At 40.0% G+C, this 21,945-nt stretch overlaps 1 protein-coding gene across 1 annotated transcript; it reads right to left on the bottom strand.

Moving 5' to 3' along the window:
• Positions 1 to 447: 447 nt before the first annotated feature.
• On the bottom strand, positions 448 to 21,729 carry htra4 (HtrA serine peptidase 4). Its single transcript, XM_023273543.3, has 9 exons — positions 21,118 to 21,729; positions 11,136 to 11,235; positions 10,837 to 11,041; positions 8,971 to 9,165; positions 8,830 to 8,862; positions 8,154 to 8,268; positions 8,002 to 8,059; positions 5,296 to 5,391; positions 448 to 1,795 (listed from the first exon to the last, which is right to left on the bottom strand). Exons 1-9 carry the CDS (start codon positions 21,527 to 21,529, stop codon positions 1,630 to 1,632), a joined length of 1,380 nt encoding a protein of 459 aa, XP_023129311.2. The 5' UTR covers positions 21,530 to 21,729; the 3' UTR covers positions 448 to 1,629.
• Positions 21,730 to 21,945: the final 216 nt, after the last annotated feature.

The following is a 21,945-nucleotide window of genomic DNA, read 5'->3' as shown; positions in this document are numbered from 1 at the left end:
GTGTACGCTGTGTCAGTTACAGAAAATCCCAGTTCACTAATTTCATAAGAATACAGTGTAAATACAGAGTAACAGAACTTGTTGATCTCAGTCTCTGTTGGACCACTGAGAGTTGCTCGAGGTCCTTTATAGTACACAAGTTTCTAACAAGTTGCATCCAGCTTCAGTCTACATATTGCTGAAGCTGTCTACACTTTCTGCAACAGTTAATCAAAAATACTGACATCATCTCGACACAAATCAGCAAACCCCTGCAGCTGAAGAATAAAGTCAGTGTGGAAGCGCCAAAAGCTGCACTTCCCTGAATGCCCACTAGAGGCTGACTCCAAAAGTGAGTCAATTCCTATAGAGCCCCGTGTTAAAATGCCCAAATTTACAACAGGAACAAACATGTTTACAGCCTTGTACAACAAACAAACAGACAAAAAACAGTTCATGACAACTGTAAAGGGACTAAATATTTAATATTTAATATATCTCACCCTCCTAAATTGTGTTTTTCCATTTTTATATACAGTAAGCATTAAACAGTGGATGTAAGTGACTAACAACAACGTCCAGTTAAGTTAGTTTGGTGAATCTACCCTGGAAAAGCAAACAAACAAAAAGGATTCGAACACGCAGAAGTCCAGCATCCTCATTATTCTGAATAAATCCCAGAAGCAGCGTTTCTAATACTTCATAGTGATGCCTGTGGATTATCCAGAGCAATCGGTGCTCTGTCTTTAGAAATACAACCTGGTGGAGAAATGTTATTTTTCAATGTGTGAGCAGCACTAATGGAATCCATTCACTGCTGTTTCCTGTGGTGCTGAGGTGGATTCCTAAAAACCTTCTCAAATAAAACCAGAATTCTCTGCATGGACTTGATTGAAGCAACCCTTTAACTGGAACTTTGAAATGTTCATTACATCCAGGGAGGATTCGTCTGCTTGATTTACACACCTGTTTCATCGAATTATACCTTATTTATTTGTGTTCTTCATCTCCTTCTTACTACTGTGAGTAAAAACAGGACATTGAGACGTTTAAGTGCAGCTTCATTCATAAACACTGTGGTATATTTGCAAATGTGGCTGGCAGCATAAAGGCCAATCCATGGTTTCTGGATCGCCAATGCGCACTTTGAGAGTGGACAGCAGACATACCATACATGGGGTTCTCTTAACTCTCTTGTCTTTAAACCCTGAGCTTTTGAAATCACTAAAACACTCCCTGGTGTCACTGATGCTGCTTTAGTACAATATCTACACCTGTTTTTATGCACATTATTCATTTGAGCATAAAAAGCTCCAATGCCCAAAATTCTAAAGAGCTTGACGTATATCGGAACAGTTTCACACTTGGCTGAGGTGGAAAAGTTATCAATAAAAGCAAAAATGTAAAACAGACTCACTGAATGCTCAGATTTGATGAATCTCTGAGCAGATCAGAGAGGAACACGATACATGACATGATCAGTGACACAAGAAACAAACAGAGATGTCACGTTTCACCGTTCTGTCAGTTCTAATGTTTAATAGCACCAGACTGAGGAATTAGCGCCGGCAGACGTCTACGTCAGAACAGCTCCGAGTAACGGATGAAAGCTGGTATTAAGTTTCCTTCAAGCGCTGCATCTGAATAGAATCAGTCAGTCTCTTCTGGAGAGATGATGAGCGTAACATCCCCGTCCTTTCTTCTTACGACCACGGAGAGCGTGGCGCCGCTCCGGACTGCATCGCTAACTTCCTGCGTGCTGTGGACGGGCTGCCCGTTGATGCTGATGATTACGTCGTGATTGGTCATTCCAGCGCTGTGGAGACATCATGCATTAGTCACAGACAAAGCCTCTCTCAAACACAGCAGACTGGATGTCACACCCCCAGGATAATATCTTTGACCTTTTAGACAAGGGGTGTCCAACATGCGGCCCGCGGGCCAAAAGCAGCCCTCCAGAGGGTTTAATCTGGCCCTCAAAGTGTAAAAATTCCAGAGAAGACATTAACTGCAGATTGTAAATTAGTAAAACTATAAATTTAAAATAATTTGTAGACCATGACAAGTTGTTTTGATCACAAAGTAAAATACTAGATTGTTCATTGTGTTTCCTTTTTATCTCACTTGTGTTTTGTTTATTTTTTGTCACCTTGTAACTTTTTTGTCAATTTTTTTTGTCTCTTTTTGTTTTATTTCGTGTCATTTGTCTCATGTCTGTCATTTTGTGTCTCATTTTTGTGATCTTGTTTTTGTTGTTTTTTGTCTGATTTTTGTCGTTTGTCTCATGTTTTTGTCCTTCTGTTTCTCTTTTTTCATTTTGTGTTTCCTTCTTGTCTCACTTGTGTCTTTTGTTTTTTTTTCCATTTTGTTTTACTTTTTTCATTGTTTTGTTTTATTTTTTGTTGATTTGTGTTACCTTCTTGTCTTGGCTTGTGTTTTTTGTCTATTTTTTTGTTTTGTTCCTTTTGTTGCCATTTTTGTCTTGTTTGTGTAAATTTTTAGTCACCTTGTAATTTTCTTGTCTTTTTTTTGTCTCTTTGTTTTATTTCATGTCATTTGTCTCATTTTTTGTCATTTTGTGTCTCGTTTTTTTAATATTTCGCCTTGTTTTTGTTGTTTTTTTGTTACGAGCGGGGGAAGCAGGAGAACCCAAGCGCAGACACACAGAACTGGCTGACAGGTGAATAACTGAAAGATTTATTTAAACAACAACTGAACCAATACATTAGTGGGGAGCAGAACTTAACCAACTACTAAAACTCTAACTCTATAAATACAAAAAAACGGAAGTTTACAAAACTGAACTGAACTACAAAAACTAAGCTGGGTAGGGGTACTCATGACATGGGAAAACTGAGAACCGAGGGGGAAAACAAGCTGGGGAAAATTCATGAACAGGTGGGAGCAAAATAGAGTCCAAGAAAGGGAAAACCAGGAGGGGGGAAAGCAACAGAGTCCATGGGGCTAAAGCAGTCCGGAGGTGGCAGGCTTGGTGGGGGGAAACAGAATCGAAGTAGGATGGGAATCTTTGAGGGGATGTGGGTCGATGATCCGGCAGGGAGTGAATGAATGAGCAGGGTTTAAATAGTGGAGGTGAGGTGGAGAACAGGTGAATGGTGTGAACTGATTGCTGCAGCTGAAACTCATTGTAGCAATCAGCAAACCAGAGTGCAGGCAGGTGAAGCAGGTGAAGCAGGAGGGAGAGAGACAGGGAGAGAGAGAGACACATGAGGGAGAGGTGACAGACAGAGGGAACCAGAGAGAGAGACAGGTCAACACAGAAACAAATCAGGACTCAAGGGAGAAAGGAGGAAACAAGAGGAAGAAGGGAGAAGAAAGGCAGGGGCTAGAGCAGGATCATAACATTTTTTGTCTTTTTTTAATCTGACTTATTTTGATCATTTTACTGGCCTTTCCCTCTTCAGATCAAATGAACTAAAATAAGTTTGACACCCCTGTTTTAGACAAACCTGTTCCTGTCTCAGCGTCCTCCCCATTAGCAGGGGCAACAACAGAAGAGGTGCGCTCATCGCTTTAGAGATCACTACTCTGGCTCATATTTACATGTGAGGCATTTATTCCCGTTGACGGTCTTATACAGACGGATTACTGGAACATGTGCTCTATATTTCAGCAGACAATAGGAGAAGTGCTGCACACAGTTCAGCATTATCACGGTAAATGGTCAGGATCTGCTGTACTGCTTGTATGTCAGGCTGCTGCTGTGTGCTGTCCAAAGCTTCAGGCTTCAATGTCACAGGAGGCAGCGTTGGACTATTAACAATATAGAGTCTAAAGAAAGAGAGTGAGCCTGTCTTTACCAAGAGAAAGATGTCAGAGCTTTGCCAGTGGGAAGCACAAATATAATAAGCAACCAGACCACCGTTCAATCTGCAGCCTTGAGAACTGCACTGATGCTCAGAAAATATCCAGAGGCCTCCAAATGCCAGTTCACAGCAGTGTTGTTGCATCTTGTAAAACCTAAACAAGCTCTGAATGTGCTTCATACTGATTAGCTGCAGGTAATCCTTCCGAATGAGAAATCAGCTCACTGCTGTAGAATCTTACTTTGAAGATGAACATATTTCATCTCTAAACAGGTACCATGTTAGGTTGACACTGGGGAAACAGTGTATATACAGTGTAGAAGACTGAAATCCGATGTACAAACTAACAAAGCTGCACTCCATATTCAGATTTTTCAATGTGAACCAACTGACAAGTGTAGAGATTATGACCCAGTCGTGTGCCTCCCCTCTGATCTAGAGATCATTTTTTATATATATATATATATATATATATATATATATATATATATATATATATATATTTTTTTTTTTTTTTTAAATTTATTTATTTATTTATTTATTTTTTTAACTTTCAGCCTTTAAAAAGCCATTTTCAACTGGCCATTCAATAAATAGGTTGTACCAGTCAAATCTGCAGTCAAATGTCATTTGTTTATGCTGCCACGGCTCCCCGGAGAGCCTGCCGCCGCTGCTGAAAAAAATCCTAGAGGAAACACTGTACACTACTGTTTCAAAGTTTGGGGTCACCTAGACAATAGCATGTTTTCCATCAAAATTCCCACAGTTATTCATGTGCTGATTATTATATATGATAACATCATAGCACAAGGGTTTTCTAATCATCAAGGAGCCTTTCAACACCATTAGCTAACACAATGTAGCATTAGAACACAGGAGTGATGGTTGCTGGAAATGTTCCTCTGTACCTCTATGGAGATATTCCATTAAAAATCAGCTGTTTCCAGCTAGAATAGTCATTTACCACATTAACAATGTCTACACTGGATTTATCATTCATTTAATGCTATCTTAACTGAAAAAAATGCTTTTCTTTCAAAAATAAGGACATTTCTAGTGGCCCCAAACTTTTGAACGGTCGTGTATCTTTTAGAAAATTCTACATCATTTTCTTGTGTCCTCGTTAACCGCATTGCCAACAACAGACAGCTGCTTTCTGCTGAAAACCGCTAGGCAGCTACTGCACAGTGTTTCACCTATTTTGCATATAACAGCTACATGCTGTGGCTTGAAGCTGTGGATGGGGGCGGTGGGAGTGGAGCAAAACAGTTCAGTTTCAGGTCGTAAAAAAAAACAACCAAAAAACAGCTGAAATCCTCCACTCCACTGCTGAAGATAATTCCCTGTGGGTTTGTCTTTACCAGCGGCACCTTTCACAGTACAGTACACATACAATAGTCATTTGAATCATTTTATACATAAAAATCCGGATTAGAGCAGCTTTAAAGCTCATTAGTTATGGAGAAGCAGACTGTAGCTTGATTCTTACCTGGATGCAGCTGTTCCAGGTATGACCTCGTAGATGTAAACCCCTGAGCTCACATCTGGAAATTTGGGCTCACGTTCCTTGAGATCTTTGATCAAACTGGACATAGACAAAAGAACACAGAAGACACATCTGGGTTTAGTTTATCGAAGGTTCTGATGGAAATATAATGGCTGCTTTATGACAATCCTGGATTAGAATTCTGCATTTTTACTGGATTAGCCAAAAGCAGGGATCATGTCATTTGGTAATTCTGTGAAATAAAATTAAATATATTGTGATAAACCGTATTTCCCATCCCCACAGTGCTCTTCAGATAAGGTGGTTTCAGTGACTCAAACAGTGGCGATGATGGTTGATCAGTCCAACATTTGATTCTGACTGAAATATCACAACAGCTGGTGGGTAGACAGTCATCTAGTTTATCTTTGTGCTCCTCACAGGATGAATCTGAATGAGTTATGAAATGGTCCCCTGACTTTTCCTCTGCTGTCACCACGATGTTTCACATTTTATCTGAAAAACTACTCCACAGATTGGCCTGACATGTACTGTAGACCATCAAGTGCTGTTCAGTTGGAATTGTTGGGATCCTCAGACCAGAACTGAATTTGTCCAATACGATGACCTGTTAGATTATCACATCTGTGTTTAGAACGTTAGCATGCTAACATTCCAGTCACAGAAATCATTCTACCTGCTAAACACCAGTGAGCTGTGATCAGAGAGCTGCGTACTGTCGGTCTCCTCCACTGCTGCTGGTCGATACTCACAATGCTGCAGTGAAGTGCTTTCATAAAAGACACATCTGTGAAACTTTTGATGGTCATTTAACTTTTGACACCTCAGATTTCAGTCATAGTTAATCATTACTGCTGGAATTATGAATTTTGAATCCATGAAAGTCAAATGTTTGCAAACCATTCCCAGGACCTCGAGGACAAATTTCATGTTTGCAAAGTAATCCCAATGTAAAGTCTATGGCGAGGGTTCTCAAACTTTAGAGGTCCAGAATGATTAGTGATGAGAAAACAAGATTTATTCAACTCATTTCTAACTTTTAAGCAACAAACATTCCAATTCAGCACATTTTTATTAAATGGGTTATTAAAAATACATTCTAGCCTGGCGGGAGAGATGAGACTTCTTGTTTGCTGTCGGCTGCATCAGTGTGAGCCCTGAAACCTGATATGTGATTAAACTACACTAGTTACAACTCTTTATATCTTTGAGCACAAAACCGAGGCAGACACGGCTCGGATATTTAGTCCATATCTATTTCTGACTCAGACATATTCTGAAATGTAAACTAGTTAGAAAAAGCTGTGTACTGGAGAAGATGAGACATTCTGTATCTGTGATTTAGGAGCTGACCGAACATTCTCTGGTGCAACATTAAACATAAAACAGCACAGCTTCCTCTCCAGCAGTTAATAACATCATTATGATAATGATGTTTATGAGAGGGACCTCAACAGCTACACTTATAATCAATGTCACTAACAGTGTATTGATTGGTTAGAAAATGTGTTTTAAAATAGAAAATGTTACACTCTTTAACATACTATATTTATAATACAGGATATAAGCTGGCTGTACATTAGTTTCACACAGCTAGACCATTCACAGTGTCTGTGTAGAACAGATTGGCTGCACCTCATCATCACTCTGCTATAGGGGTGTCGCCTTGTAGCTAGAAGATCACCGGTTCGCATCCCAGCCTTCCTGGGATCTTCCTGCATGGAGTCTCCATGTTCTCCTGTACATGTGTGGCTTTTCTCCAGGTTCTCCAGCTTCCTCCCACAGTCCAGAAACATGCTGAGGTTAATTGGTGATTCTAAATTGTCTGTAGGTGTGAATGTGAGTGTGATTGTTTGTCTCTATGTGTAGCCCTGTGATAGACTGTTACCTGTCCAGGTGTCCCCTGTCTTCACCCTCAGTCAGCTGGGATAGACTCCAGCTCCCATGACCCTGATGAGGATTAAGCGGTGTATAGATAATGGATGGATGGATGGATGGATGGATGGATGGATGGATGGATGGGTGCAGGCCCAGACTTTCAGAGGTTCATGGTACAACCAAGTAGGTTTTAGGAGAGCTGGATACTGTGACATGATATTGGTTTAAGTGGTTGCTCTCTGTGTTGCAAACTGTAAATCTGGGCCGTTTCTACTCTTTCTATAATGAATTTTAACCCACTGTGGTTATATACAGTATTTGTGAAAGGTAAGCAGTTTTCATTTAAGTCTCATTACTCCGCCAAGGAACATGGCGGACTTATGCGACAATCGGCGTTGGTTTGTCTGTCTGTCTGTTAGCAACATTATTAAAAAAGAGACTAATGGATTTGGATGAAATGTTCAGGGAAGGTCAGAAATGACACAAGGACCAAGTGCTTAGATTTTGGCAGTGATGCGGCTTATAGTCTGGATCCACGGATTTGTTAAACATTTCTGTATCATTACGAGATAGCGACACGGCGTCACTGTAACCATGACAACAAGTGAACACTACGTGAGCTGCCTGCTGACGATCACATGATTGTGATTCTACTACAAATCCACCACTGAGGACTTACCAGGACTTATCAATCAGGAATGATACAAGGACTGAGCAGCCTTGGAGGAGGACTGCTCTCTAGTTAAAAATGTGCACCTTCTTTAAATGAACACGGTCATTAGAAAACTAGTTCATTGGATGTTTACTTACGGAGGTGTGAGCTGCAGCATCCGGATACCAATGAACTTCTTTTTTTGTGCTGCATTACCTAAAAGTAAATAAATGAAAAACATGATTTATTGACAGACTGAGTAACTAAGATCATAAAGTACTTCCTAACGATTGTGACCAACAAGGCTCACCGTTGACTTGTCTGTTGTAGGAGTCTGCAAGAAACTGACGTACTCTGTCCACAGGGATGGCAAAAGAGATTCCTGCTGCCACTTTCAGAGTATTTATGCCTATTACATCTCCATCCTGTTCCAACACAGAATGGGAGGAGAGCTGTGAAATTGTGGCCTTCATTGATTTCACAGCTTGAGAAAGAAAACAAGAGCAGCGAGAGAAATGTTCTTTTCTTCCAATGCACATAACATAACTCATAGTCTATTAAGTGTTCTTTTTACCCACTAGAGAAACCATCAGTCTTGGTTATTGTAATAACTTATCTGTGTTTTCACAGTGAAGGACGATTCATAAAAGGCAGCATTGGTATGGCAACTATTCTCCTTTAGAAAGTATTGCATTTTTAGGGAAAGAAAGCTGGAGGCAGCAACCTTGATAAATGATTGTATGATTTTATTCCATAGAAGCAATACAAATGCCCTGATAATCAGGTCTTGTCCTAAAATATTTTGTTGGAGGCTTAATCTTGAACTTAAGGAAGAAGAGTGGAGACATTGGGTGTTAAATAAAACAAAATCATGACCTTAGCCCTCACTATTATTAATAAAACAAGAAAGAACGCCCACGTAGCACAAATATGGAAATGTCCTGGTGTTATTGATTTATGCCTGACAGCACTATAAATCCTCTTACCAGGTTGACAAGCGGTCCACCAGAATTGCCGTACTGTGAATCAGAAGAGCAACAAAAACATTTCCTTACTTACTGTTAAAAGACAGGCTGCAGAAAATGCAGAAGCACTGGGTTTGTCAGACTAATTGTGCTCTCACTCACATTTATGATGGCATCAGTCTGGATGTAGTCCATGTCAGAGTCCTTGAAGCCCAGTTCCAGACCGTTGCGATGGGCCGTGCTGATAATGCCGGTGGTGACGGTGTTCTGCAGGGAGAAGGGGCTTCCCACTGCCACCACGAACTCACCGGGACGAAGGTCCGAGGACTGGCCGAGACGCAGCACAGGCAGAGGACCCTGCAACAAGCCGAAGACACGTGAGCCTTAAAAGATCAAGAATCAGTGAAAAGAATGCAGCAGGAACACATTCTGGCTGGAAGGCTGCCATTACTACATTCATTAGCTTTTAGGTCTTTAAGGCATCATAAACTGTGTATAAAAGACGAATGTCTGGTCTGAGAAGTGAAGCCAATGTGGTAGTACATTAAACCTGCATTCTTTCTAACAGCCAGCAGGGGGCGACTCCTCTGACCACAAAAAGAAGTCTGATTGTATAGAATAATAAGAGAAAATGAGGTAATGATGGATGCAAAAAAAATGTCAGCTGTTAATAATGTTATTAGCAGCAACCCCACCTCAGGGACCTCTTCTGTTCATGTGAATGATGATGTTCTCGCTTGCAAAAAAAAGCTGTAAGTAATGAGAAGCTGTCTGAGCACCACCAGACCTGTTTGGAGACGAGGTTAGTAGACAGCTGGCCACAACAAGAGTCTGATTCTGACCTGGGGACAGTGGTTCTCATCCTGTCTCCTCAGTCTTTCTGTGAGCTCACTGAGCTGTACATGCCCTAAAACATCACCATCGGAGTGTTCTCAGGTGTTTAGAGTGCTACTGCTTTTATTGCTGTACTATTCATCTTGAACCTGTGAATTCTGTCTATTCTAGACATCTCTGATAATATTTAGTTCTTTGCTTGTAAGTTTCCAAATGTTGAAAATGCATCTGCCACAAAATGCTGAAACTGAAATTTCTGTCTGAAAATGGGTATTTTTGGGTTTTTTTCCTCAGAACATGGTGTATTCTTAAAACCCTGAATCATTCAGTTTTCTATCAACATTACCAGTCAATCATTATAACCGTTAAGTTACCTTGTCTTTGTTGCTTTGTGTTTCTTTTATAAGTTCTGTTGTTTCATTTCAGGACTGGATTGTTGAGTGGAAACTGAAAGTAAACTTCAGCATGTCTCCGTCTGCCTCCTCATATTCCAGGCTGATTAGATTTATCTGTGGGGCAGGTTGGAATGCTCAGCTGAATCTATAGCTGCATCTCTCAGGGCATGGAGCCTTATGTAACGACAAATTTGCCTTTTAGGGAAGCTGCAGAACTCCTTCTACAAGGAATGTATTACAGAGAGATATAGCGTTGTACAGCTGCCACCACTCCCTGGTTGTTACAAGACAAATTCCTTCACCTTTAGAGCAGCCAAATCCAGTAATGCCTCTGGTTTACTCTTTGTGATCTTGAGGTGTTCTTGTATTCAGATCAGTACGAAAAATGTTAATGATGCTTCATGCTGAGTGGAGTCTGAGTGAAGTAGTCGGGAGTAGAGCCGTCTCTACCATACCAAGCAGCTGGATGGTTACGAGCATGTCTGAACAGCGACATGTATTATTCACAACAGCACAAATGTACAAAAACATAGCCGGCGCTTTGAATTTAGGAGACATGACCAAATACCAGCCCAGAGGAATTCAGGCAAGAAACTGACCATGTTAAAGAACAGAGTTTAATTATGGCGAGCAAAAGCCCTTGATAACTTTCTCCATGGAATATCCGCCCTGCTTTTTGGGCAGGATTATCACACTTTGATGTAAATCTCTAATGACAAGCTGCCAGGCCAGAGGAAAACACAAGACAGTGTTTAGTCCAGAGCCCTCAGGGTGTTGAGGGGAACAGCAGGGCACTTACATCTGATTCAATTTTGATGAGGGCGATGTCCATCTTCTGATCCATGTCCTTGACCGTGGCGTCATAATACACGCCACTTTTTAGCTCCACTTTGATCCGCTGCTTGTTAATGAGGACGTGAGCGTTGGTGACGATCCAGCCGTCCTCGGACACGATAAATCCTGAGCCGCTGGACACAGAGACCTCCTCACTGGAGAATGGCACTCTGGCAGAACATACAAATTTAAATTAGTTTACATCTGAATAAACATGAATTATGAAGGCAATATGTTTAATTTTCCTGCTTCGGTCAGTTTTACCTTTGGAAAAGCTCAAGATGCACCACAGCTGGAACGATCTTATCCACCACATCAGCAATGAAGTTAAACTTGTAGCGCATACTTCCTGGATGCTGCATTTCTGTCAGGACACAAAACAAGAGACGAAAGGTTAAAAGAATTTATGCAGTTAACTCCAGCAGCAGTGTAGCAGGAGCATTTATGGGTCACTAAATGTATAGGTAGTCTCCAGAGAATGAATCCTGCTAACCTTGGTGAACCCTGGCTTCCCATCTAGAACCAGCAGCTGATTAACTGGGTAAAAATTTGGTTCAGATCATTACATTGTTATATAAAGAACCCCAATGATTGTGGATTTTACCAGTCAGAGCGTATATATATATATATATATATATATATATATATATATATATATATATATATATATATATATATATATATATATATATATATATATACATACATACACATATATGAGTGCTTTTGTACTGTAAATGGGATCATAATTTTATGAATGGAAAAGGCATGCTGTATTGAAAGAGACTTGCAACTAGTGATGAAGACCATTTTTAAGAAAATGTTACCTGAATTAACAAATCAAGTGTGAAGTCGGGTTACTTTCTCACAGACTTCTACTAAATCAGACTTCTTTTGCAAACTAGAGGAGTCAGAATGCAGGTTTAGGGGACTTCTAGGTTCCCTTTACTTTCCAGGCCTGGATGTTGCGAGGTTTGCTCTATGGGTTGGGACTGATGTAACCTGGAGATTCAGTCTATGGCGCATTCTGAGCCTAAACTCATAAAAATATGCAGCCAAAGTGTAGACTATAAGGTTTTTACCTTGCTAGCAGCAAGTAACATACTCTAATCTGTTTAGAGTCAAGCTGCATTGTGGGTAATACAGGTGGCAAAGATGAAAAATGTTAGAAAATTTGAAAATAGTACATCTCTGGCGATGCTGCATTAGTTTTCTTATTCTTTTGTGTTACTGTCCACTGGGCAGCACAGTGCTATAATGCTAAAACAGTAGGGTACTCATTTACCACTCCTTACCAGACATTACTTCTCTTTATCATTTCACAGACTGCTGCAGACCTTTTCCACAGTGTTTTGACATTTTGCAGAGAAACACAAATGAGGTGAATGTTGTTGACGAAGGCTGTGTTCCATCAAGTAGCTCTGACCCAGATACAGGGAGTCACTCGACACAATACAAGGATCCTGAAAGTGGCTCACCTAGATGGAACGCAGCATTTACAAGTTATCAGTTACACCTATGCTCTTCCTGCTATGACAAGCCGGGACGTCTGCTGGGACTAAAGTGTATTCCCTCCCTGCCCTGCAGTGTCCTACACCCACCCACACATCTGCTCCCAGTCTTCTAACCAGCCCCCTAGTATTCCTACCTGCCACTGTCTGTCAGATTGTCCTCACTGCTCTCTCTCTGTTGTTTTCCACACTTATCACACTCATCAGGCAGATAGTGACATTACATTGACCCACTGGGAGCATTTATGACTGTTAATTTTACTGGCCTCGTCCACAAACTGCAAACACAAACAAACAACTTCATCAGGACAGAGATGAGGTTATGCAATAGCACATACCCAGCTTTCCGTGTCTGTCTGTTCAAACAGATTAGGTTCTATTAATTTGTTCGACAATTTGTTTTTTGATCTCACATCAAAGGAGTAGAGTAGCTGAGGCTTGTAAAATATGACCCGCTAAGGACACCAGCACTGATGTAACCTCCTCCTAAACAATATCTCCAAAGTCCTCCTCCTCTGCTCCCTCTGCTAACATCTCTGTCCAGAATCCACCACATTCTCTGACTGATTGCCTGTTTACAAAGTTGCACAAATGAACTTGTCTCTGCAGAAACAGCCTTAAATGCAAATCAGAGCGCCTTTTGCCAAGAGCTACTTTGGCAGCGCACCAACTATTTTTTGCCTGTCAGAGAGTTCTACTAACAAATCAACAGTTTGCTCCACACTGGCAGGATAAACTGTAGCTTCCACTATCCTCTCAGTTACACTGTACGGCCATGCCAACTTGTGAGACTGTCAATGATTACACTTTACACTTGATGTGTCATCTAATCTGCTATTGAGCTTCCAAACTGTAAAACAGGTGGAAACGTGTCCATAGGGCACTCTGAATTCAAATTGTCCGTCACAGATCAACATTTTAACATATATTTCGCTGAAATCTATTTGCAAAGATACATATAAAAGACAAACAATCGTAGAAATTAAATGTGCTCTTTTAAACGATCCATCCCTTCTCTTTTCCAGTGTACAGCCAGTCATGATGTGTGTCATCTTTTAAAGCATGGCTGGGGCAAGACAAACAGTGGTGAATATGGAACATGCTAATTATCTAAATACGCTGACAAGCTATCGACAATCTTTCTCTAGAATCACAGACTGCCCTTAAATGTCCACAAGTATGGTTGTGGACATTGTTGGCCATGACAGCAGCATGGTTGAACAGACTGCAGTGTTGCTCTGTTGGCTGGTCACTTGGTCCAAACTGCAACAAGCTGGAAGGTAAGTAGAAGCGTAGAAATAATTATACCAATATGATGATTCTGAAATATAGTGAAAATACAGCTAATAATCAGGACCAAAGGGGGCACTATCAGTGGCAACAACTTTTTCAGAAATACTACTTTCTGGATACAGGTCAGTAATGGTAGAACAGAAGAGCATCCATTGCTTAATAAAGTGAACAAATGAGATCTAGAAGATTGTTCTGCTTATGGTGAGTTTCAGATCACTTTAAATGACCAATACTATTTTTATTTTACTTATTTAATATAATATTTGGAGCATAGGCATAGCTCTTGTTCATAAAATAAGAACAAATAACATGTGCAACAAATGTGCGCTTTTATTTTTGTATGTATATTTGCACTACTTTTAAAAAGAAGGATCATTAACAGATTAGGAATCTTACTACAATTTTTCAAACTACACAACACCATTGCTGTCTCATAGCATCTGCTTGGGCAGAATGAAGAAATGTTGTTTACTACATTCTGAAACTTCTTTAGATGAGCCTCTTTTGTTTTTTGTCCTCCTTTACTTAACCACAAGGTCAGAGTGTATTCATAAATTAGCAGTCAATATGCAAAGTGTACATTTGGAAGGATAGCAACATTCCTGCAGTGAAATATGAACTATATAATGAAGTGAGAGTGTTTTGACCTTAACCTGCATTAACAGATAGCAGTTAGCAGGAATGATGTAATGAATGGCAGTGTAAATGTTGTTTTCACTTTAATAAATACTAAGTGCATGCATTTAATACTACATTTAGTGGTTCTTTAGAATATTGAAAAATAAATTGACCCATGCTATGTAATGGCAACATCTCCATTATTTGAGATACATAAAAGAGACAGTAGGTCACAGTTATTGGTTCAAGGTTCAAATGAGCAGTTTGTGTTTGGTATTACAATGGATGCTCTTTCTTATACACAGACTGACACACAAGCAGAGTAGCTGTAGATATGTCGGTGTTAATGGCTCGTCTGTTTTCTGATTACCTCGGTTACTGAGCAGCAGCGGAGTAGTGAAATGTACTGACAGGCCTGCTGACATACAGGCTGCTATCTGCAAGTCTCAGGGCCACACTGGCATCATTTTAGCTTCTCTAACTTGTTGTAGTGGGTTTAGGATGCCACATTTACGCTTGTTTTTCTGCTGGCCTTAAAGGGTGAGTTAGTCCAAATGTTAGCTACCTTATCTGGCATCATAAAGAGCTACAGTTAGCTTGCATTGTAAGATAACCTCCAGCATCTTTGGTTTTAGCAAATTCCCCAAACAGAAAGCTAAACTAGTATGAATGAGAAAATAGACAGATGCAGTCATTAGGGCTATTTTATCCTTAATTTTCCCATGACTTGTGTGGTCACTACTAAATGCAAATCATAAATGTCCAATTAACACATTTTTAAAAATTATATATAAAACTGGATGTCTAATAAATTCAGCCACCTAAAGTCAGTCACTGCTTCAAGCCAAAGGACAAAATACGTTACAAGTTTAGGAATATTCTCCTTCAAAAACATTAGTTTCAACAAAGGAGTGAGAACTTTAGTGAGAACTTTAGTGAGACAAAGAGACTTATGGTTCTTACCCATAGAGCCAAAGGTTGGTCATTCTAGCTTTACAGATGTGCAGCTGTGGCTGGATGGATTTGGATTTTTTTCAAGTACAATAAAAGTGTAGGGTTAAAGGAATTTAAAAAGTATTCCGTTTTACCCAAAGCATGAACACCCTCTAAAGCTAACCAGACCTTTATCGTTGCATTGTCACATCAGAAGACGTTTATTTTTGTTTTTTAACAGGTTATGTGTAGCATATATCCTGCTGCCAGTAGACTTCTGAGGGTCATATCAGACCGTCATTTTATAGTCCTGTGAGAAGCATAATTTAACGTATTTATGGTATTCTGGGTGAACTGACTCTTTAACCCCAGATTTAATGAGATAAGCGGCCACTTAAGGTTATACCAGTTCTGAAATATGATAACCTGCTAAAAAATGAAAGCACAGACACCGTCCAGCATGCTAAAATATACACACATACATTATGTAACAGTTATTTAATTTTTATACAACACTGCTAGCTCCGTGGTGACAGCTGCTAGTCCATAAGGATTTACGGTCTGCGCGTTTTGCTGTAGGCCATTATCATTGTGAATAACATCAGCGTCAGCTGGCATTTGAAATAATTTACATCAATGTGTAACAGGACAGGCTTCATTTATAAGACATAATACAGAAAACTGCTGCAATTACACAGCAACAAGTCATGTTGTCACACGTTTTAAGACAGTTAAAGCCTGGCATCACTCACTACACCCATGTACCTACAGATATGAGATGAAATAAAGGGGGGGTTAAGCCTACTATCACTTTAGTCTTGAGGTAAAAAGCACAGACTGAACATTTGAACTCGACGTGAACTTCAAAGTGAAGAATCATCTAATATTAAAGTGATTCCTTGGGATACTGGGCTGTCTTCCTAGAAAAGACTTTTAGACAACATCTACAACAGAGAAAGACGTTTTAAGTGGAGTTATTCTCTAGGTACCTTCAGAATGAGTATTGCTGTTGACAAGGCTGTGGAGCAGCAGACAGTAAATACCAAGCCTGTTAGCTTAGCTTAGCATTAAGGCTGGAAATGAAGGGAAACAGCAGCCTAGTGCTGTCCCACGGTAACAGAACCCACCAGCCCATCTAAAGCTTACTACTTAACATGATACGTCTGATTTTTCTAATTCATACAGCACCAAAAGGTTATGTACTGGACTAAGCAGCGCACAGCCCCAATCAAAAGATAACACATTTATACAGCTAAACAATTCAACTAAGTGTGACATTGTCAGACACAAGCACTACTGGTCTGCAGGAATCCATTTACTCAAATCACACTTGTTTTTTTCTTTTTTAATACTTTCTGCATGTGTTAAATGTGCTCTATGATCTTCCCTTACTTAGTCCACTGCCATACTACTGCTGCTGCTGGGACTGAAACAACTGCTGCTGAAGGCAAACCTGCAAAGATAATCATCTTAATGACAGTATTTATATCATCATAAACTACATACACTTTCAACATGTTTCTAGGCGTGTTTTAGGCTGCATATGCAAAGAATTACAAGACCTGACCTGACTTAATTACTGCACATTTGCCTTCTTCTGCACTCCACATAGAGAACAAATGCTAAATATATATATATATATATATATATATATATATATATATATATATATATATATATTAAAAAAATGGATGCAGTAGTATGAGCATACATATGATCTCTACCACCAAGTTGTTGAAACTGCTTTCCTCTGCCTTGCCTCACTGATTCAGCACACTGAGTGTAAACATCTGTTATCTGTGACTGTCATGGATCTCTGAATGGTCTGCATCAATGGTAGGAACATGACTCTACCAAGCAGTCTGTATTTTCTCACTCATACATGAACTGCAGTGTGTGCGGCGATCTGGCAACAGCAACATGCACACCATGGTGCGCAGCGGCACGTTGTGTGTTTCTGCACCTCAGCTTGGGTTAAGCTGCATTGCTTTGACATCGTGCGTTACAAAGATGGATTTTTTTCCCATTGCAGTGACTCTAAATGAATCCACTGAGTTGTACTGGGGCTCAGCAGATCAGCTCAGAAGCATGTGGCCCCAGTAAAAGGAGGTGGGTGAGAATCAAGGCACATACACAATTTTCACCTTTAAATCATGGATTTTAGTTTGGCTCAATGCAGAAACAGGGAATTTTGAATGCAGATTTGAAGTTTTAATGGCTGATGGTGTTCATACAACATAAAGCCTTGCTGGTTTGTTGCAGAAGAATGAAAAGATTTAAGATGATCAGAGACAAGGCCAGCACTTGTCAAACTAAAGGACACTAGTTATGAACAACTGCTCATGCACCTTCTGCTGGTGTTTCAGTGTAAGGTACCACCTTATAGCAGCTCTATTTGAACACAGTCTCCATTTGATACGTGACATTAATTGTTTCTAACATAGCAGACACAAATGGTGTCAGTCTAATTAGCTGGGAATGTGTTACATTTCTCAGTGCAGCCCTGCTTTAGAATATGAACTGATTTACGCTGTCCTGGTACTATGGCCTCAACAAAGACACTCACACATCAATGACTCCAGAATGTGATCAATAGGAGCAGCTTTTAATCCCCCATCAGAGATTTTTCTATCAGGCAGAGCAGCAGGAGGTCCGATGCGTGATGTATTCTTCCACCTCTGTGGACGGCTATGATAAGAAACTGCACATTATGAAAATGGATAGGACAGGACGGGAAATGAAGAGGATATATTTGCACAGCAGTGTGATGCTGGGATTCCCGGAGGAGAATTAAACACCATCAGTGGTGAATTTGTGACTGCATTTTGGCTTGTTGCGTTTCTGAGCGTGAATATGCAGAGCATCAGTAGATCCAAGGAAGACATAAGAATACATCATTCTCAGTCATATCCTGTCTGCAGAATGGCTTACAGCTTTTCAAGTGAACTTAAAGAGCACAGGTGATGATGAAGTACCACACACCAAAGCGACAGAAAATGAAAAATCTGAATCCATATTTGTTCAGAGGATGTTTAACTGACAAAGGAGCTTCAACACCCTCAGCACTCCCAGAACACCACCAGCCTCATACAGGGGATTTAAACCGGAACAAGTAATACTGAAGCAGCAGATGATGGGTTACTCTGAGGTTTAGTCTTTAGCAGGGATCCAATTCCAAAAACCAAACATACTCAAACACAAATCAGCATCACCTTCCCTGAAAGCTACATGCCAAAGCTGCTTTCAGACTGCACACCTCAGTTTTCAGTGCAGGTTTTTGTCTAAATCAAAGTGTAAAATCAGCCTGTGGTAGTTTAATTCATATACTGGTTTATTTCTTGTTCCAGAGCAGAAATCCACTGAAATGTTGTCCTTTGAGCACAAGAATTACTGAGGAATTTTAAGCTTAACTCTGAATTTCCTGAGGCTAATTAGACAATTTGTGAACCGGAACCAAGATTTAAGGTTCTGAAACTGATAAAACTTCTCAAATCTAATTATTGTAATTATATGATCAAATTCAAGAACTTTATTTAATAAGTTTATTATAGGATTTCACTGTACAAAGGATACAGTGAATGTATTTCACAACTAAATGTCTCAGTTGGCTGTTAATCACTGGTTTAAAGATAGAATCATTATCACCAGCCATGTTTCCAGAATGTAGTTTTATTTATTATTTCATTTTGAAGTGCTAGAAACAGAAGAAGTTGTGACATGTGAACACTGAACGCATTTTCTGATGAGCTGTTTCTGCTTCTTCTACTGCTTTTGCCTCCAGATCATCATAAAACACAGCCAGTACCAGCTGACATGAAAGAATAATTACAACTTTAGATAACATCGCCTTCACCACCACCTTCTGACCCGACACAGCGCAGTTCATGTGCTCCAAAGTACTAACAAGAAACAAGCTGAATTCACATTTTTCTCGTTTAATTTTGTGACATTTCAAAAGTTTGCTTCAAATTCACTTTGCAATTATGCGGAACTGCGGCTTATGAGCTGGATGAGTGACGATACTACATGTGTCTGTCTCAACAGTTCGATTAAACTCTTAATACAAGGAACAAGCTTGAAATGCAAAATGTAATTTTTACTTTAAAAATTTGATCATTTAAGTTTCTAAGGCCTCACAGCTTGGGATAGTTATTACTGCTGAATAACAGCAGGTTCTGTTTTTACAGTGTCATAGCCGGTGTAGAGCTTAGAGGTTAAAACATGCACTGAAGATCAGCATCACACCGAGCTGGTGTCATATGTATAATAATAATAATAATAATAATAATAATAATAATAATAATAATAATAATAATAATAATAATAATAATAATAATAATAACTTTATTTGTGCTTTGGCTTTGGTCATAAACAAAGACATCTACACTACTGTGACACTTAGAAATGTCCTTATTGTTGAAACAAAAGCTTTTTTTTCCAAGCACTGCCCTCCCTGGCTCATAATAGGGAATTCTAATAAAGAATGTCTGCTTAGCTTTCAGGGAGGGCCAGTGATGGTCACACACATGCACTAAATATTAAAATATTTGGCTGCAAGACTAAAATATGCATCAATCTCATATAATGTTGACACCTCTTTTGTGGAGTTAAACAATGAGAACAAATGCAGACAAAAAAAAGTAATGTCCTTATTGTTGAAACAAAAGCTTTTTTTTCAATGAGGATAACATTAAATGAATGATAAATCCAGTGTAGACATTGTTAATGCGGTAAATGATTATTCTAGCTGGAAACAGCTGATTTTTAATGGAATATCTCCATAGGGGTACAGAGGAACATTTCCAGCAACCATCACTCCTGTGTTCTAATGCTACATTGTGTTAGCTAATGGTGTTGAAAGGCTCATTGATGATTAGAAAACCCTTGTGCAGTTATGTTAGCACATGGATAAAAGTGGGAATTTTCATGGAATTGTCTGAGTGACCCCAAACTTTGGAACAGGAGTGTACATGTTTAGTTTTTTCCATACGTTTTTTTTTCATCTTTCCAGGACCCTGCAGCTGCAGAAACCTCCCCCTGATCAGAGGCTACTCCTGGTTCTGGACCACATGTAAAGACATGCAGTCCTGTTACATTACGATCACCTGCTGCACTGAAACATTTTTAAGTTTGAAAAGGTGTTTTTCATTCTTCCTCACTACTTCTTGTTGCTGTATTCACTCTGAGTATTTAGGTGTTCATTCATATTTTTGTAAAGCCCTCTGAGGTTTTCAGACAGTATCATCACACACAAAACACGTTTCCACAACAGTTTTTCTTCCCCTGCCACAGTGAGACTGATGATAAAAACAAGAATGTAAAAAATGTGAAAAATATTTTCTGTGCAATAATTCCTCCAGATATATGCAATATGTGATGTATGTGCAATATCCTCCACATGTGCAATACTCCCTACATACTGTATGTGTACGTATATGTGTGTATCTGTGTGTGTGTGTGTGTGTGTGTGTGTGTTTGTATATATATATATATATATATATATATATATATATATATATATATATATATCTACGGATAATTGACATTGAAGCCTTTTTGTAGCTCAGCTGCAGCATGTGGTTCTCTTATTTTTCTGTATTTATCCTTTATATCACTCCTGTAGCGTGTCTCTGTTATTAATTCTATTTTTACAGTTGTGTTGTCTGTTTTTTTTAACTCGACTTCAAGAATTCGTGTGTCTAAACTGTCTGTTTCTGCGAACAAATGGCAAATAAAAATCTTAAATCTTCATAACTTTATTGTTATTGTTAGTTTTTTTTTCTTATTCTTCTTATTATTAGTAATGAAATATCTACTTTATAATGCTGATGAAGCTTTTCTAATAAATGAATTAAAGACACGGAGTGAGACAGAGTTGATCCACAGCTCACCAGAGTCGCAGCGGCCCCTCTGGATCAGGATGACCGGAGGAGTCTCCCCCAGCTCGGCTCTCCTGTTCTCGGCTCTCAGGCGGCAGATGCTCGGGTACGTTCTGCCGTCGCTGCCGCACACCGGCCCGGAGGACGCGCACACGCACACGCTGTGGAGCTCCCCGGGCCTCCCCGGGACGGAGCCGCACCTCAGGCCGTCACCGCAGGACAGGCGGCCGCCGCAGGCCTCACCCTCCCCGGCCGCGCACACCGCGCAGCAGCCGCAGGAGTCCTGGACCAGACCGTAGTAGCAGGTGGACGGAGGAGAGGGACACCGGGAGACATCACACACCTGAGGACAGGTGTGTCGCTTCCTCAGCAGGCCTGCGTGGACCGCAGAGGTGAGCAGGGTGAAGTAGGAGAGCAGCTTCATGGTGACCCCCACAGCAGACTACTTCTTCTTCTTCTTCTTCTTCTTCTTCTTCTTCTTCTTCTTCTTCTTCTTCTTCTTCTTCTTCTTCTTCTTCTTCTTCTTCTTCTTCTTCTTCTTCTTCTTCTTCTTCTTCTTCTTCTCCTCTGATGATGATGGAAGTCACTCTCAGGCAGCGTGATCTGCTCTTTCCACAGCCTCCAGGACTGGCTGAGGGCCAGTGATCAGTGCATGTTCTTGTAGCAGCATGCTGGTCCTGGATTCACCTTCATGTTCCTGTAGGCTTCTGTAATCACCGAGGAATGCAGCTGGATCAGCTTTATGCAAAGGAAACACACAAGCTGCTGCTCTGTACTTTAGTTTCATTCGTCATCTATTCAGTTTATGGTTCATAATTACAACATGTTTCAGTATTTAAG

Source organism: Amphiprion ocellaris, chromosome 6 (genome assembly GCF_022539595.1).
Source record: "Amphiprion ocellaris isolate individual 3 ecotype Okinawa chromosome 6, ASM2253959v1, whole genome shotgun sequence".
In the NCBI taxonomy this organism is placed as follows: domain Eukaryota; kingdom Metazoa; phylum Chordata; class Actinopteri; family Pomacentridae; genus Amphiprion; species Amphiprion ocellaris.
The sequence above is the reverse complement of the archived record's forward strand: the minus strand, read 5'-3'. Positions and strand labels throughout refer to the sequence as shown.

Bases quoted from the DNA above. Each gene is read 5' to 3' on its own strand.
- htra4 (XM_023273543.3), bottom strand. From the start codon at position 21,529: ATGAAGCTGCTCTCCTACTTCACCCTGCTCACCTCTGCGGTCCACGCA. The intron at 9,166-10,836 runs GTAAGTGCCCTG...GGCTTGTTGCAG, and splicing joins TCATCAAAATTGAATCAGAT to GGTCCTCTGCCTGTGCTGCG. The intron at 5,392-8,001 runs GTAAGTAAACAT...GTCTATGTCCAG, and splicing joins ATGCTGCAGCTCACACCTCC to TTTGATCAAAGATCTCAAGG.